We start from the raw sequence: 16,741 nt of genomic DNA, 5'->3' as shown, positions 1-16,741 counted from the left end.
TGTCCTTGGAGTTCCCATCACCCTCTCAGTCAACTCTCATTTGTCGCACCCTTCACATTCCAGAAACTATCACCACCACTTCCTTCACAGGAAGCATTCTAAATGACCAAACATATCAGAAAGAGATGTGAGTGCTTCATTATTTTAGTTTAACGGGCATGTTTCACCATTTCAAAATCCACATTTTATTCCAAAGAAAGAACTATTCTGACAGCAATCCATTAAAACTCAAGGGAATCAGTGTATTCTAATGTGGGCCTATGACCTCAAACTGTGATATTTTGGACATTTTCCCACACTCTCTGAATGAGAAAATTTGAAAGTAGTGAATGAATATTTGTTTTGTTCTTAAATTTACCAATAGAGTAATAGAGGCATTCAACTCAAGCCTGAGGAATCGGGCTAAATTTTAACCTATATTCATATGCGTTGGCTTCTAGGACATCCAAAACATAAATCCAAAGGGATAGATGGCATAATTCAAAATGCCAAACGTCCCTTCTTTAATTATCAGCACATGTCATTTTTCCCTGCTTGCTTCTGCATTTGTCTCTGTGAGCCCAAGCCTGAGAGAACTACCACCAGAGGGAACATCCAACCACTTGGAGCCAGCAGGTCAAGCTAACCTGTGCTGAAGATTCTCTCACCACCATGTTCTAAGCATTTGAAAAGACAGACCTCTTAACCTCATCAAATTCCACCTTTCCCCGACTCTGTCCTTCAGTGATGAAGTGTAGAACACTGGCAATTCCCACAAAAGTCCTGCCTGGTCGTCCATCACCCTGGAATATGACTTGGCCTTCTCCCAGCAACTTAAAGTTCTCCTACACTACCAGTAAGTGTGGAGGCGTACCCATCTTTCAACTAAATCAAAGGCTAACTGCTACTTTGTAATCCAAAGGGTGAAGAAAAATCTTTACTCAAACTTTTATTAAATTTAACTTCAAAATACAAGTCCACATAATGAAGACCATCATCCTTTCTTCTTCTCACGTGATGAAATCAGAACTCTAAATCAGTCATGTCATTTCCTCAGTCCCACGGACATAATTACAGTCAGGAAAGCAACCACTGAAAAAGATAAAGTTATAATTCAAATATAAGCATCGTTAGAAAATTTTGTCTTCCATTAAAAATTGGGCATTATTAATACTCAAATGATTTGCAGGTGCTTTTTAAAAGTCTCCATAAACCATGCAAAACAAATGAAACTGGACCACTGTCTTACGCCATATACAAGAATAAACTCAAAATGGATTAAAGACTTAAATGTAAGACCCAAAACCACAAAACTGCTAGAAGAAAATATTGGAAGTAAACTCTCAGATATTATCCTTAGTAATTTTTACTGATATATCTCCTTGGGTAAGGGAAATAAAAGAAAAAACAAATGGGACTACATCAAACAAAAAAGTTTTTTCACAGCAAAGGAAACCATCAACAAAACAAAAAGACATTCTACTGAATGGGAGAAGATATTTGCCAATGATAAATCTGATAAGGGGGTTAATATACAAAATTTCTACCAAAAAAACCCCACAAACTCATACAATGCAACACCAAAAAACACAAACAATCCAATTAAAAAATGGGTAGATGAAATAAATAGATATTTCTCCAAAGAGGACATACAGATAGCCAATAGACTTATAAAAAGATGCTCAATGTCACTAATCATCAGAAATGCAAACAAAAACCACAATGAGATACCACCTCTCATGTCAGAATAACTATCATCAATAAATCAACAAACAAGTGTTGGTGACGATGTGGAGAAAAAAGAGCCCTCATGCACTGCTGGTCAGACTGCAAACTGGTGCAGCCACTATGGAAAACAATACGGAGGCTCCTCAAAAAATTAAAAATAGAAATACCTTATGACCCAGCAATTCCACTCCTAGGTAATTATCCAAAGAAATCCAAAACACTAATTTGAAAAAATATATGCACCCCTATGCTCACTGCAGTGCTATTCACTATAGCCAAGATTTGGAAGCAACGAAATGCCCATCAATACATGATTGGAAAAGAAATTGTGGTACATTTATACAATGGAGTATTACTCTGCCATAAAAAAAAAAAATGAAATCTTGCTATCTGCAACAACATGGATGGACCTAGAGGACGTTATGCTAAGTGAAATAAGTCAGACTAAGACAACTACCATATGATCTCACTTATATGTGGAATCTAAAGAACAGAATAAACAAGTAAATAAAACAGAAATAGACTCATAGAAAACAAACTGATGGTTGCTAGATGCGAGGGGGGTTGAAGGCATGGGGGAGAAAGGTGAAGGGATTAGGAAGTACAAAATGGTAGTCATAAAATAGCCACGGGGATGTAATATACAGTACGGGGAATATAGTCAATAATGTTGTCAAAACTATGTATGATGTCAGATGGGTACTAGATTTATTGGGGGGATCACTTCATAAATTGTATAAACGCCTAACCACTGCACTGTACACCTGTAATATAAAATAACATTGAATATCAATTATAATTAAATATATATGCACATATAGTAACGGGATGTAAAGTACAGCACAGGGAATATAGTCAATGGTATGTAATACCTATGTATGATGTCAGAGAGGTAGTAGCCTTGTTGGGGTTATCACTTTGTGATGGGTGTAAATGTCTAATCATTATGTTGTTTTTTGCACCTGAAACTAATAATAATAAAAAGGAGAATATGTAGGCTCTAAATGTTGGACATATAATTCATTTTTCCATTATATTAAATGTAAATTTTTATTATAAAAAAGAAAAAGTCTCCATAAGCAACTTACTTTGAACTTTAGAGATTATTTTCTTTCGTATCGTTCACTGAACCACATTTTACACTCTACATATTTAACGTGGAACTATTTATACAAGTGCCTCAAAAAAGGGTCTCCCAAATTAGAGACAGGTTTGCTAAATAATGAATAGCTAAGGCTCTGCTAGTTCAGCTATAAATGGTACAAACATTATATCCTCCGATGGCCTGGTAATAGGCCAATAAACAGGGATCCCTAGATGGGAGGAGGAGGTTATCCACACTTCCCTGGGCTTCTCGAAAGTAGCAGACGCCCCCCTAACCGGAGGGCCTCATAATACAAAAGCAACATCCTCGCAAAGAGTAGGGAGGCAGCCTGAGAGCAAGAGAAAAAACACACTGGTCTAAGTCAGAAAATGTGGGAACTCAAGTCTAAACAATGTATTTTTCTGAGCAGAAATTTCATGTCAGTAGTATATGAAAGTGCTATATGGTAAGGCAACACATACATTATTGAGTAGGAGTAGGGGACTGGACAGTATTATATGACAATGTTTGTAATCTGTCAGGTTGTACCAACCGGTTACCAAATAGTCAATGAGGGGGAAGCTGCACCTTTTAGAAGTATTGGCAGCTAAGACATGAAATGTCTTAAACAACAAAATTAGGATACAACAACACCATTTTGCAACCCCTAATGAATTAATGATCTAGATTGCAAGTCTGCAAAATATGGCCCACAGGCCAAACTAACCTGTTACCCATTTTTGTATAGCCTGTGAGCTAAAAGAGTTGTTACATTTTCACATTTATAATTCTTCATTTCTCCATTTTTAGTAACAACAAACATAATAATAGCAAATAGAGTGCTTAATGTGCAAGGCACTATTCTAAATGTTTCACACAGTAACTTGTTTAACTCTACAACTGTAGAAATGAGTATTATTATCTTCATTTTATATACAAAGCAAAGAAAAGTTAGGCAATTATTAACAGACAGAAGCTGGGTCTGAGCATAGGCAGTTTAGCACCAGTCAATGCTCTTAATCTCTGCATGTCCTGTTTCTAATCTGTAATATTTTATCAGTGATACCCTGTTTCCCCGAAAATAAGACCTAGTCGGACCATCAGCTCTAATGTGTCTTTTGGAGCAAAAATTAACATTAAGACCCGGTATATTATATTATTATGTTATACCGGGTCTCATACAGTAAAATAAGACCAGGTCTTATATTCATTTTTGCTCCAAAAGCTGCATTAGATTTGATGGTCCGGCTAGGTCTGATTTTGGGGGAAACGGTACATATGGCTTTCGTTTCAGTAAGGTGGTACATATGGCTTTCATTTCAATAAAGTACACTCATCCCAAAGGGCCTGGCAAAAACCGTTATCCTTAGAGTCAAATTACTAGAATTCAAGCTCCAGCTCCTCCCACCGTCAGCTTTGCACTAAGTACATCTTCTAAATTTCCAAATCTCCAATTCTTAAGGTGACAATAAGGATGTTCATATTTATTCTAACTCATACATTTACTTAGTGAGCACCTAATATGTGCCAGGCACTGTTGCTAGATCTTGGAACACAAAGGTGAATGGAGTAAAATCATTTCCCTAAAGCAAATCAGAGCCTAAAGTGCAGATATGGGAAAATAACCCCTTACATACTAGTGACAGGTTTCACATCATAGAAGTTACTGTGTAATAGGTGGGTGGAAAGAAAGGATTGTATAGCATTTCTCTAGGTGAGCAAGAGGGGAATGTAATATCAGGGGAAACATCATGGAAAAGATGATCCTTAAAATGAATTTTGAAAGATTAGGAATACCTCACGTGGCACAAAATGTTGGGGAAACAGGATAGGTAAAAACATTAAGAAACAAAAGAAAAAAGATACGTCCTAATTGCAAACAGTTCTAAAAATGTCGAACACACAACTTGTGGGCAGTTTGGGGGCGGAGTGGATGAATCACCACCATTTATGAAGCTCGAAAGGTAGGGATTGGGACAAGACAAAACATGTTATCAATCCAAAAGCACTGCACCCAGAGAGAAAGATAATCATTACTAAAGACCCAAGTCATTACTGACAGTCCATTTCCTCAGCTGATGCAATACCAGCACATGCACAGCTCTGGACAATCTTAGAATGTGGGAGCTTTTTAAACACGTCAGAAGCTCTGAAAAGATGAAATTCCTGAGTTGTGCCCCAGAAGCACCTCAGATGCAATTATAACTTCCTTACCTCTTTCCATCCAAAATTTCAAATTTCAAACACTCTAGTTCTCAATTAGATGCTTTGCATCTAGAGAAGCCAGCCTGTGTTTCTGACAGAGCTTAGAAAAATCTGAGAGATCTAAAGTGTCCTTTAAAAAATGACTTTCAGCCATTCCCTTTTGGAGATGTGATTTTCCAACACAGAGAGTCTGGATTACTCAGATAATTGCTTCAATTTTCTATTTCACTTCACTTTTGGTAAATGAGGCAGGAAATAAACAGTACAGTAATTTAATTCAAGTGTCCTACAAACACACTTATTCTCCCTACCTTAATTCACTCTCCACTTTACTCCTGGAGAATTTTAGTGAAAATTAGGAATACACATTGTCTGGAAAAAGTACACTGGTGTAGTAAGTCTATTAAATTTTCAATAGGGCACAAGTGAGAAGGAGACAGTTGCCCTTTTAGGAAAACACACATTTTTTTTTAATTAATATTTTCAAATCACTGTAGACTCACATGCCGTTCTAACAACCAATACAGAGAGATCCCATGTACACTTTATCCAGTTTCTTCCAATGTAAGCTCTTACAAAACTATAGCACAAGATCAAAACCATCATACTGACTTACAGAATGTTCTATCACAGGATCCCTCATGTTGTCTTTCAAACCCAAACCTTACTTCCCTCCCACCCCTGCCCCCATCCCCAACACCTTTTAACCCCTGATATATTTTCCATCTCTGTAATTTTGTCATTTAGAGATTATATACATTGAGCCACACAGTATGTGACCTTTTGAAATTGTCTTTTTTTCATTCAGTATAATGCCCTTGAGACCCATCCAAATTACTGCAAATATCAATAGTTCATTCCTTTGTATTGCTGAAGAGTATTCCATTAGATGGATGTGCTACACTTTATCCCACCACTTACCAGACGAAGGACACCGGGTCTGTTTCTAGTATTTGCGCATTGAGAATAAAGTTGGTTTCTGAATATTAAATGAGTCTGTATACCTGGTTATGATAAATCCCACTTGGTTACGATGTATAATTCTTTTTATACTTTTTTTGGATTCAATCTGCTAATGTTTTGTTGAGGATTTTTGCATCTATGCTCCTAAGAGATACTGGTCTGTAGTTTCCTTTTCTTGTCGTCTCTTTGTCTGGTTTTGGTATTAGGGTAATGCTGACCTCAGAGAATAGGGGACGTTTTCAACCATTACTTTCTCTAGTATTTTTTTACCCCACCTTCTTTTGCCTCTCCTTTTCGGATTCCAATGACACAAAATTTGCTCTTTTGTTATAGTTTCACAGTTCCCTGAAGCTTTGTTCTTTTTTTCCTCCAGTCTATTTTCCCTCTGCTGTTCATACTGGGTAATTTCTATTATTTTATCTTCCGATTCACTTATTCTTTCCTCTGTCCCCTCCAGCTGAACCCATCCATTGTTGAGCCATTCACTGAGCATTTTATTTTGCTCATTTTTTTCAGTTGCAGAATTTCCATTTGGGTCTTCTTTCTAGCTTCTATTTATTTGCCAAGGCTTTCTATTTCTTCATTTGTTTCAAGCACTTTCACAATTGCTCACTGAAACATTTTTATCACAACTGCTTTAAAACCTGTCAGATAATTCCAACATTTCTGTCATCTTGGTGTTGGTATCTATTTATTGTCTTTTTTTATTCACTTTAAGATCTTCCTGGTTCTTGACATGACAAATGATATTCTAATGAAACACAGACATTTTCATGTTATGTTATAAGACTGGATCATATCGGAATTTTCTGTTTTAACTTGCTTTCTCCGACATCTCTCTGACAAGGGAGCTCCCTCATTACTGCCAGATGCAGGGAGAGTCCAGGTGTCCCCCTCGGCCTCTGTACAACTCACGAGTGGGACTCCTCATTACTGCTGGGCCTGGATGAGTTCTAGTTCCCTGTATCATCTTCACTGATACTATGACAATTCAGGGGGCCAGTAACTGTGGCCACCACTTTTTCTGCGTGTTTGGTTGGAGTAGAGCATTTATAGTCGTGACTTTTTTTTTGTCTTGTTAGATTGTATCTTTCTTGGTCCTTTGGCTAACAAGACAAGTCTTTTGTAGTGTTTTGTTTTGTTGTTTTTTGTCTGTACCTGTTGGCCTTTCCAGACTGCCAGACGCTTCAGCTCCAAGTCTGGGACATAGGGTAAAAAAGGAAACCCAGAGAACTCACCACCCGGTTGTTCATCAAGTCCCTCGGTTCCCAGGTATATGCCTCTTTATTCCATATTTCAGAGTCTTCTTATGTTTATTTTGTAAATAATGTCCAGTGTTTAGTTGTACTTAGTGGGAGGAGTAGGAAAATGTACGTGGGATCCATCTTCTCCAAGTTCCTACATTTTAAATGTTGGGAAAATATCAAAGAATAACATTTTGTGATGTGAAAATTATATGAAATTCAAATTTCACTGTCTATAATTAAAATGTCCTTAGACTGACCATGCTCATTTACTTACATATTGTCTATGGCTGCTTTCATGCTACAAAACTCCAGTTGAGCAGTGTGACAGAGACCCTATGGCCCACCAAGCTGAAAATATTTACTATCTGGCCTGTTAGAGAACAACTTTGCCAACCTCTGATCTAGGGCACTGATCGTCCACAGCTGCTGAAAGCACAAGAAGAGACACAACCATACATCATGTACCTCCTGATGGAAGAACCCAGCACCTTCTGTCATGCTGTCATGGGGGTCACACCTGAATTTGATCAGACTTCTACATCAGCAGTTTCCCAGGAGGAAACAGAGGTTAAAACTATTTTTGTAAAAACACTAAAATGTTACAGTGTTTGCCTTTTTTACTCTCATTCTCTCACAAGTGCACGTGAAGTTTTCCAGAAGGTACATGACATGAAATATTACAGACTGAATGCCAGCTATCTTCCAGTAAGACATTAAAGAGATTTGCCCAAAAAAAAAAAAAAGTTTCTATAGCCACTCTTCTAATTTTTTTTTTTTTGAAAAATAACTATAAAATATGTTATGTATGTTAACATACAAAAGGTCTATTAAAGTTCAAATACAGCAAATAACCATAAGCTCTTCAGGGTTCTCAATTTTTAGGAGTGTAAAATTGTCCTGAGACCAAAAAGTTTGAGAACTGCTTCTTTAGATCCAACTACCACTTTCCTGGCTATATAGGAAACAAAAGAAGATGTTAAACTATACCCTGAGGACGCAATCTGCCAACTCCAGACTGTAGGAAATTCAAGACAATTCCTCAACAACAACAAAATCACAAGAGGGGGAGAAAGGATGGATGGAGCACCTACCTGTTAAAAGAAACTAAAAGACTTATCAAGCTATCAAATTGCATAAACTATTTAGATCTCAATTCGGATAAACTATAAAATAAAATGGATGTTTGAGATAAATGGAAAATTGAACACTAACTGAGTAGTTGATGATATCAAGGAATTATTTATTAGTAATTTTTCAGGTGTAATAATGTTGCAATTACGTTTTAAAAGTTTTTTAGAAGAGTCCTTATCTTTTACGGTTACGTATTAAAATCTTTATGATCTTCATATTACTGTAATTGTCTTTTTAGTATATATGTTCCATAACCTCTTTGAAAGAATCTGTACTTCTATCAATATTTAAATGAAAAATAGGAACACACCAAAAACTGTTTGTTCAACTTCGTATGTTTAATATGCACTGGGATTTTGCATTCTCTAAAATCTTTCCCAGCCTTAATATTGTTACCTTACACTCATTTGAAAGATAATCAGGATGAGGGTGAAAATGAAGTCAGTAAGAAAGGAGTAAGAAAAAGGATTCAAAAGAAAATTTTAAGGTAGGAACTCAGCAAGAAAGTGGCGAATACAGGGAGTGAAGGAGAGGATGAAACCAAAGCTCAATATGTCAGTGCCATTAACAGACATGGTGAAGCCACAAGTTGTAAGTTTGAGGCAATAACCAGGTTGGTGGGAAAAATCAACATCAACTACAGTTACCATTAAGAGAGCATTTACTAGGTTCCTAGCCTGATGTTAAATTCTTTCAGAATTATTACATGCACATGGTTTAAAAAAATCAAAACAGTATAAAAAAGTATACAATAAAATACTTCCCGGGCTGGCCCGGTGGCTCAGGCGGTTAGAGCTCCATGCTCCTAACTCCTAAGGCTGCGGGTTCGATTCCCACATGGGCCAGTGGACTCTCAACCACAAGGTTGCCGGTTCAATTCCTCGAGTCCCGCAAGGGATGGTGGGCTCCGCCCCCTGCAACTAAGATTGAACACGGCACCTTGAGCTGAGCTGCCGCTGAGCTCCCGGATGGCTCAGTTGGTTGGAGTGCGTCCTCTCAACCACAGGGTTGCCAGTTTGACTCCTGCAAGGGATGGTGGGCTGCGCCCCCTGCAACTAACAATGGCAACTGGAACTGGAACTGAGCTGCGCCCTCCACAACTAAGACTGAAACGACAACAATTTGAAGCTGAACTGCACCCTCCACAACTAAGATTGAAAGGACAACAACTTGACTTGGAAAAAAGTCTTCGCAGTACACACCATACCCCAATAAAACTCCTGTTCCCCTTCCCCAATAAAATCTTTATAAAAAACAACAACAAAAAAAAACTTCCCTCTCATTCTAGATTCTTAGACTCCCTAGATCCCTAGACTCCCTCTTCAGGGGCAACAATTATTATTTTAATTTGCATCCTTTCAAAAATGTTTATCTTTGCCTTAATATTTAATTCTCACAACAACTCTCTGAGATGGGTGGTATTTGTAAATTAAGAACCTGAGCCCTAAAGAGGTTGACTGGCTAGGCCATAAAGCCATGAGGGACAGAGCTGGGATGAGAACACAGGCCCGACCATCAATGCACACACCACTGTACTCTCACGGGTCTCCTACAGAAACACTGGCATAGATATTCAAAGTGTTTGTAATAAAAAAACTGGAACCCAAATGTCCATCAAAGACTAGTTATATAAATTATATTACATGTATACTGTGAAAAACTATACAGCCGTGAAAACCAAGGTGGATACCCAGATATACCACATAGGAAAACCCTGAAGATAGCTTATTAAGTTAAAAAAAGGCAATTGCCAGAAATGGGTAATTCTTGTTTACTGGGCACAGAGTTTCAATTTGGGATGATGAAAAAGTCCTGCAGATGGATGATGCTGATGGTTGCACAACAATGTGACTGTACTAATGCCACTGAATGTACACTGAAAAACGACAAAGATGGTAAATTTTACGTTACATATATTTTACCACAATTTTTAAAATCCTGGGGAAAAAAGCAATTGCAGAACAATATGACTATGATTCCATTTCTGTCCAATGATAATGTGTGTGTGTGTGTGTGTCTGTGTGTGTGTGTCTGTGTGTGTGTCTGTGTGTGTGTATTTTTTGTAAGTGTTTTTTATCCTTTATCTTTCCTGACTCTTAGATATCCTGGTAAGGCTCCAGACTTCTATGCATGCTCACAGAGTCCTGTGTCGCCCACCCCCATCGGTCGGCATTCAAACTCAATTCCTAGCACCGTTTTTCCTACCTCACACAGAACACACTAAGCAGAGCCTGGTTAATCCACAGCTATGCAACCCATATGTTAAATGTCACTGTAGACTCATCAAACTCCAAGATAGGCTCCAACATGCAAAATGATGCAAGAAAAATGTTCCCTCCTTGCCTCCAGTGAGCTCCAGTATGGAAATAAATGTTTGATGAGATCAAACAAAAGGGGTGAGATGATGTGGGCATGCGGGGGTTGGAAACCACTGCTGTTGGAGAATGTACAGAATGTGGCAACAGGGAGTGCAGCTCTTGCCTCTCAAGTGTCTTAAAACCAAAGGTTTTAGAAGACAACATGGCAAGAGTCCAGCATGTAATGCAGATGGTATTCCTGTGGGTGGGAAACCACAGCTTAAAACATAATTATGAGAAATGTAAAATTGACAAATGGTTTGAGATGTTTTCCTTCTATTTAAGTGCAACCTTAGCAAGAACATGGCCTCTACTGAGGTTTATTTTAATGATTATCTGAAAAACAAACTCAACATTACTGAAAATAGAGATTCCCAGAGTAAAGCTCTGCTCTCCACTCTGATTTGTACCCATCTTTAGCAAGAGAAAGAGCTACCCAGGAGATGGTTCAAGGGGGCTACCACAAAGGAAAGGGATGGCAATGGTTTAAAATATATATATATCAAGACAGCTCAGTCCTGGTAGTTTTCTCTAAATATATAGGGCACGGAACAACCAGAACCGAAAGGTATCTTTCTACCACCAAATTTTCATTAGTTTTCTTAAAAGTTAAGAGTTCAATTTCCTCGCCCTACAAACAGGCATAGAGCCCTGAAGCTTTTGTTTGTTTTTTTAATATGGAACGGTTCATGAATTTGTCATCCTTGCGGAGGGGCCATGCTAATTTTCTCTGCATCATTCCAATTTTAGTCTCTGCACTGCCGAAGCGAGCGAGCACAGAGCACTGACGTTTATGAAGACACGCACCGCCATGACACTTCCCCTCTTGGTAACAACGGTGGCCATCACATCAGGGAAAACCCTTAAGGACAGCAAGTTGCTGTTTCCATAGTGGTTCTTCAAGGCCTAGGTATTAAATCCCACTAAAACTCCCCAAAACTAGAAAGCACACACTACAACAAGCATTCGGTACACATTTTTTTAGACAAGTCTTTGTATACGTATATTCATTTTTAAATAGCCAACATATCTGCACTTCCCTCATCATTTAGGATTATGTCATTAACAGCTGTTCTCAAAGCGTGGTCTCGAAACCCTGGGGGTAGGGGGTCTCCAAGACCTTTTCAAAAGGTCTCAGAGATCAAAACTATTTTCATAATAATGCTAAGAAGTTCCTAAGAAGTTGCTGCAGCCTTCTGCAGTGCTGACACTTTCACTGATAGTGCAAACGCAACGGTGGGCACAACTGATAGTCTCCTAGCACTAATCAAGGCAGTGGCAGTGTGACCAAATTCTTCACATACTTGCAGAAAAAGAAAGCCAATTTCGCTTTTAAGTGTCCTTGATGAAAATGGTAAAGCCACTCTGGAAAAGTCCATCATACAACCGGGCAATTGCACTCTTGGACATTTATCCCAGAGAAAAGAAAATTTATGTTTACATAAAAACCTACCCACAAATGTTCATAGTAGCCTTATTAATAACCCAAAACTGGAAACAGCCCAAATGTTCTTCAACAGGTAAAGAGATAAACTGTCATATATCCAGACCGTGGAGCACTATTCATCAATAAAAAAGAAAAAACTATGATACATGCAACAACGTGGATAAATCTCCAGGGAATTAAGCTGAATAAAAAAGAGGCAATCCCAAGAAGTTGTATACTGTATGATTCCACTTATATCACATTTCTGAAATGACAATTTAGAAATGTTGAACAGATGAGTAGTTTCCAGGATTTAAAGAAGAGGAGAAGGAAAACATGGAGGTGGGTATGGGTACAATAGCAACATGAGGGATCCTTTGGCGATAGAACTATCTGCTCTCTATCTTGACTGTGGTGGCGGATGCACGCACCTCCACTTGTGATAAAATTACACAGAACTAAATTCACATACACACACACACACACACACACACACACGTGACTACAAGTGAAACTGGGGAAATCTGAATAAGACTGATGGATTGTATTACTGCCAACATCATGGCTGCAATAGCGTACTACAATTTTCCAAAGTGTTATCATTGGAGGAAACTGGGTAAAGGACACACTGGATCTCTATTACTTTTTACAACTGCATGTGAATCTACAATTACGTTAATAAAAATTTCAATAAAAGAATATACACCCATGTTCACAGATTATTCACAAAAGCTAAAACATGGAAACAACCCAAGTGCTCATCAAAAGATGAATGGGTCAACAAAACAAATGAATGGTTTATACATACAATGGAATATTATTCAGCCTTAGAAAGGAAGGAAATTCTCACACGTGCTAGAAGATGGATGAACCTTGAAGACATTATGCAAAGTGAAATAAGCCAGTCACAAAAAGCCAAATATTGTATGATTCCACTTATATGAGGTAACTTGAATAGTCAAAATCAGAGACAGAAAATAGAATAGGGGTCACCAGGAGCTGACCCCTGGAAGGAGAATGGGGAGTTACTTTTTAATGTGTAAAGAGTTTCAGTTCTACAAGGTGAAAAGAGTTCTGAAGATGGACAGTGGTGATGGTTGCACAATATAATTGTACTTAATATAAAAAGTAAGGGATTGCTAATGAAAAGAGGGATGGGATCAAGGAGAGACACTAGAAGGAAACCATTACATTCTTTACTTACACAGCATACCCATTGTATCATTCTCTGTATCTTACATATTTTAAATTTTGTATCAACTTAATATTCAATAAATGCTTAAAAAGAAAAAATGCACTTGATGAAGCAGTACAAATTCTGAATGCTATTAAATCTTGACCCTTGACCTTCATTTTTGTTACTTGTAATGAGAAGAGAGGTATACATAAAGCACTTCTGCTACATACCAAGGTAAGGCAGTTGTGTCTCCAGGAAAAGCACATGTGTGCTTGAGTGAGGAGATGAATTAAATGCTTTTTTCATGACACCATTTTTACTGGGTACAATCCCAGACAAACCATGGTTTTTAGACTAGTATTTGGCAGACATTTCTTGAAACTGAATAAAATGAACCTGTCACTTTGAGGAAAACAATTGACAATAATTGCCTACCAATAATAAAAATCAAACTTTCAATGAAAATTAGAATGTTGGAAAACTTGTATCTACCACCTTGAGTTTGACAGCTTCTCAATACTTAAAGACGTTTCTAAGGAAATCAGTGGTGCATATTAACAAATGTTATTTAGTGATATTGTATAATGAAATGTGTCAGCATTTGTAAGATCTGCCTACCTCAGTGAATCAATATTTTCCAAATGACAAATACAAGATGTTACAATGGGTAACCAGTCCATTCAAACTGCAGAATAGATCAATGAATTTTAACGTACAGTGTGAAAACTTCAATGGTAAGGCTTCAGATGCCACATCCACACTAATCTTTAAGAAACTACCACTTATCTAATTTTGGTGTAGTAACACAGAATACCACGATTATCTGAAAAATCTATTAAAATATTCCTCCCTTTTCCGCTTACATATCTGTGTAAGACCGTATTTTCTTCATACAGTTCAATCAAAACATCTCAATAAACTAAAGGCAAAAGAGACAGGAAAATCCAGTTGTCTCCTACTGTGCCAGACTTTTAAGAGATTTGCAAAATGTAAAAGAATGCCACTCGTCGCATGAATTTCTTTTTGTTGTTTAGAAATATACTATTTCCATAAAAAAACGTGTTATGTATACTAACATTCTCGTGGAGTTACTGTTTTTTTAAATGAATATTTTAAAATATGTTTTTATTTCTAATACAGGAAATATCTATAGGCATAACCATCATAAGCAAAAGTTCTTTTATTTTTAAAACGGGTGCTAAAACCAAAACGTTTGAGAACCGATGGTCTACATTATATTCCAACTGCTAAAATGTAAGTTATTTACTCAGCAAATATTTGTTGCTGAGTACTTTGCTAAGCGCTGAGACAGTATTAGCCCTCAAAGCGCTTACAATGTATGGGACACATCCACAATAACTATTAAAATATCTCAGGAACCACAAGCCAGCCCCTGGGCTCCAGAGCGCGCTGAGGGGAAGTGCGGAAGCACCGCCGGGAGAGCGACCCCGGCGTCGGGACTGTCCCGCGAGGGGCTCGGCCCGGCCGGAAGGGGCGCGAGGAGAAAGGCCTGCACCCAGGCCAGCGAGAAGGCCCGGGGAGCGGCCCGCCACCAACGTGGCGCGTGCTCAGCGCCCGGCGGCCGGGGCGGGGGCACGGCCCTTACCTGTTGGTCATTCCTGCTGCCACGCCCAGCATCTCTCCGCAGATGGCCACCGTCCCTCAGCACCTCGGCTCCGGCGCCGCTCCAGCTGTGTCCTCCTCCCTCGCCGCTGCGGCCGGGTGCAGGCCTGCTGGCGGGCCGAGATCACGAAAGAGACGCGGCAAGGGGCGGGAAGGCCTTAGCTGCCGCCTCCCGCCGGACCCGGCAAAAAGCTGGGCTGGCCACGCGGGGGCGCGGGGGCGAGGGGAAGTGGGCAAGGAGGCGGGGCCGGTGACGCTAGAGACCCCGCCCCTGGCCTCCGGCACCGGCCTCCGCCCGCCCCGGGCCTGCTTGGCACCGCCTCGGCCCCGCCCAGGTCTCGGCCCCGCCCCGCCCCGCCTCCAGCACTGCCCCGCCTCCAGCCCGAATTCGGGCCCTCCGGGGTTCGGCTCCGTCCTGCCCCGCCCCGCGACGCGTGTTCTGGGTGAGGACTGGCGAGACCGTGACGCGGAGGTTTCCCCGGGAGTCCGGGACTTGAGGCACAGCGGTCAAGACTGGCTTCTGCTGCCCCTCGGATGACGACGTCGCGCGCCGCGAGCGGAAGGAGCAACCTTCTGGGAGACACCTCTGATTCGGCTTTGCTGACGCGCCACGTGGCTCTGGCGCCGGCCTTTAGACCCAAGGTGTTGGAGACCACAGAGTCCATCCCGGCCTGGGGAGGGGGTCCTGAGGAGCTTCTATGAGAAGGTGGTGTCAGCTCACCAGACTTCGGGGAGTCGGTCCTTGCCTGGATTGGCCTCCACTGAATCCAGACATGAAGCCTGGCACGTTCTGGGGTGCTCACTAGGATTTTCACTGCGCTTATTAGTTGTGAATTAGGAAAAGTTAACCTTTCTTTAAGACACTCCAGTCTTATCTCGGCATAGTTTCCTTTCCTCCTTGTCTTCATTCTCTTCTCCCATTGCCTGAACCAAAACCTGGAATCTGCAAAGCATCTAATATAGGTCATTTACCCTGGGCAAAAATGATCTCTTTAAGGATATTTGATTTTGTAACCATACCTGCGTTCTTATTACAGAATGAAAACTTATGTCTCCTACTAGTCTAGATATGTATTGGGAAAACACTGGATGCCTTTGACATCCTTATATCAAAAAAATTATAAATAGAGCAAATATTTACATGTAAAAAAACATACGAAAATACTAGAAATATATGGTGATGGAAGGAGAACTGACTCTGGGTGGTGAACACAATGGGATTTATAAATGATGTAATACAGAATTGTACACCTGAAATCTATGTAACTTTACTAACAATTGTCACCCCAATAAACTTTAATTTAAAAAAATAGAAAAGAAAATACTAGAAGAAAATGTGGGAGAAAAAAATTGAAAGTTGGAGTGGAGAGAAACTTTCCAAATAGGATATAAACTACAGAAGTCATAAAATTGGAGATTGAGAAATGTATTGACCAAAAAAAGGTCTAATTTCCTTACTAAAAAAAAAAGGCAGTAAGAAAACTCAGAGAAAAATAGACAAGGTATACACAGGTTTCCACAGGAAAAAAAATGAATGATTTTTTAAAGTACAAGGAAATATTCAATATCAAGTAAAAATTTTCAATACCATTTTTCACATAAAGGCAAAGATTAAAAGTTTGACAATATGCTGTTTTGATGAGGATACATGGCAACAGTTGCTTTGATTTGATAGAATAAATTCACACAATTTTTGTGGAGGACAAGTGGACAATATCATAATGTAAAATTCAGGTCCACTTTGACCCAGGAAATCCACATTTTGGAATTTATCTTACAGACGTATTTGTATGTGTACACAAACAGTATTAAAAACAGTAT

The 16,741-nt window shown here is 39.3% G+C and overlaps 1 protein-coding gene and 1 non-coding gene across 4 annotated transcripts in view; both read right to left on the bottom strand.

Annotated features, from left to right (window-relative positions):
- The window catches only part of LIMS1 (LIM zinc finger domain containing 1), a 154,321-nt gene extending 139,119 nt beyond the window's left edge, over positions 1-15,202 (bottom strand). Inside the window, exon 1 of one of the 3 annotated variants that reach the window (XM_019715012.3) lies at positions 14,904-15,202. Coding sequence is in view for 2 of the 3 variants with exons in the window: in XM_019715011.3 (XP_019570570.1) it covers positions 14,904-14,935 (32 nt within the window). In the remaining variant the exon portion in view is untranslated. The remainder of the gene's footprint in view (positions 1-14,903) is intronic. The other 2 variants (XM_019715011.3, XM_074332324.2) reach the window with 2 other exon arrangements.
- On the bottom strand, positions 11,366-11,468 carry LOC141571944 (U6 spliceosomal RNA). The gene has a single exon (XR_016020531.1). It is a non-coding gene; the product is annotated as a U6 spliceosomal RNA (small nuclear RNA).
- Positions 15,203-16,741: the final 1,539 nt, after the last annotated feature.

This window comes from Rhinolophus sinicus, chromosome 2 (genome assembly GCF_057876585.1).
Source record: "Rhinolophus sinicus isolate RSI-liver-muscle chromosome 2, RSI-T2T, whole genome shotgun sequence".
Taxonomy (NCBI): domain Eukaryota; kingdom Metazoa; phylum Chordata; class Mammalia; order Chiroptera; family Rhinolophidae; genus Rhinolophus; species Rhinolophus sinicus.
Note: the sequence above shows the minus strand (reverse complement) of the source record. Positions and strands in the feature narration are given on the sequence as shown.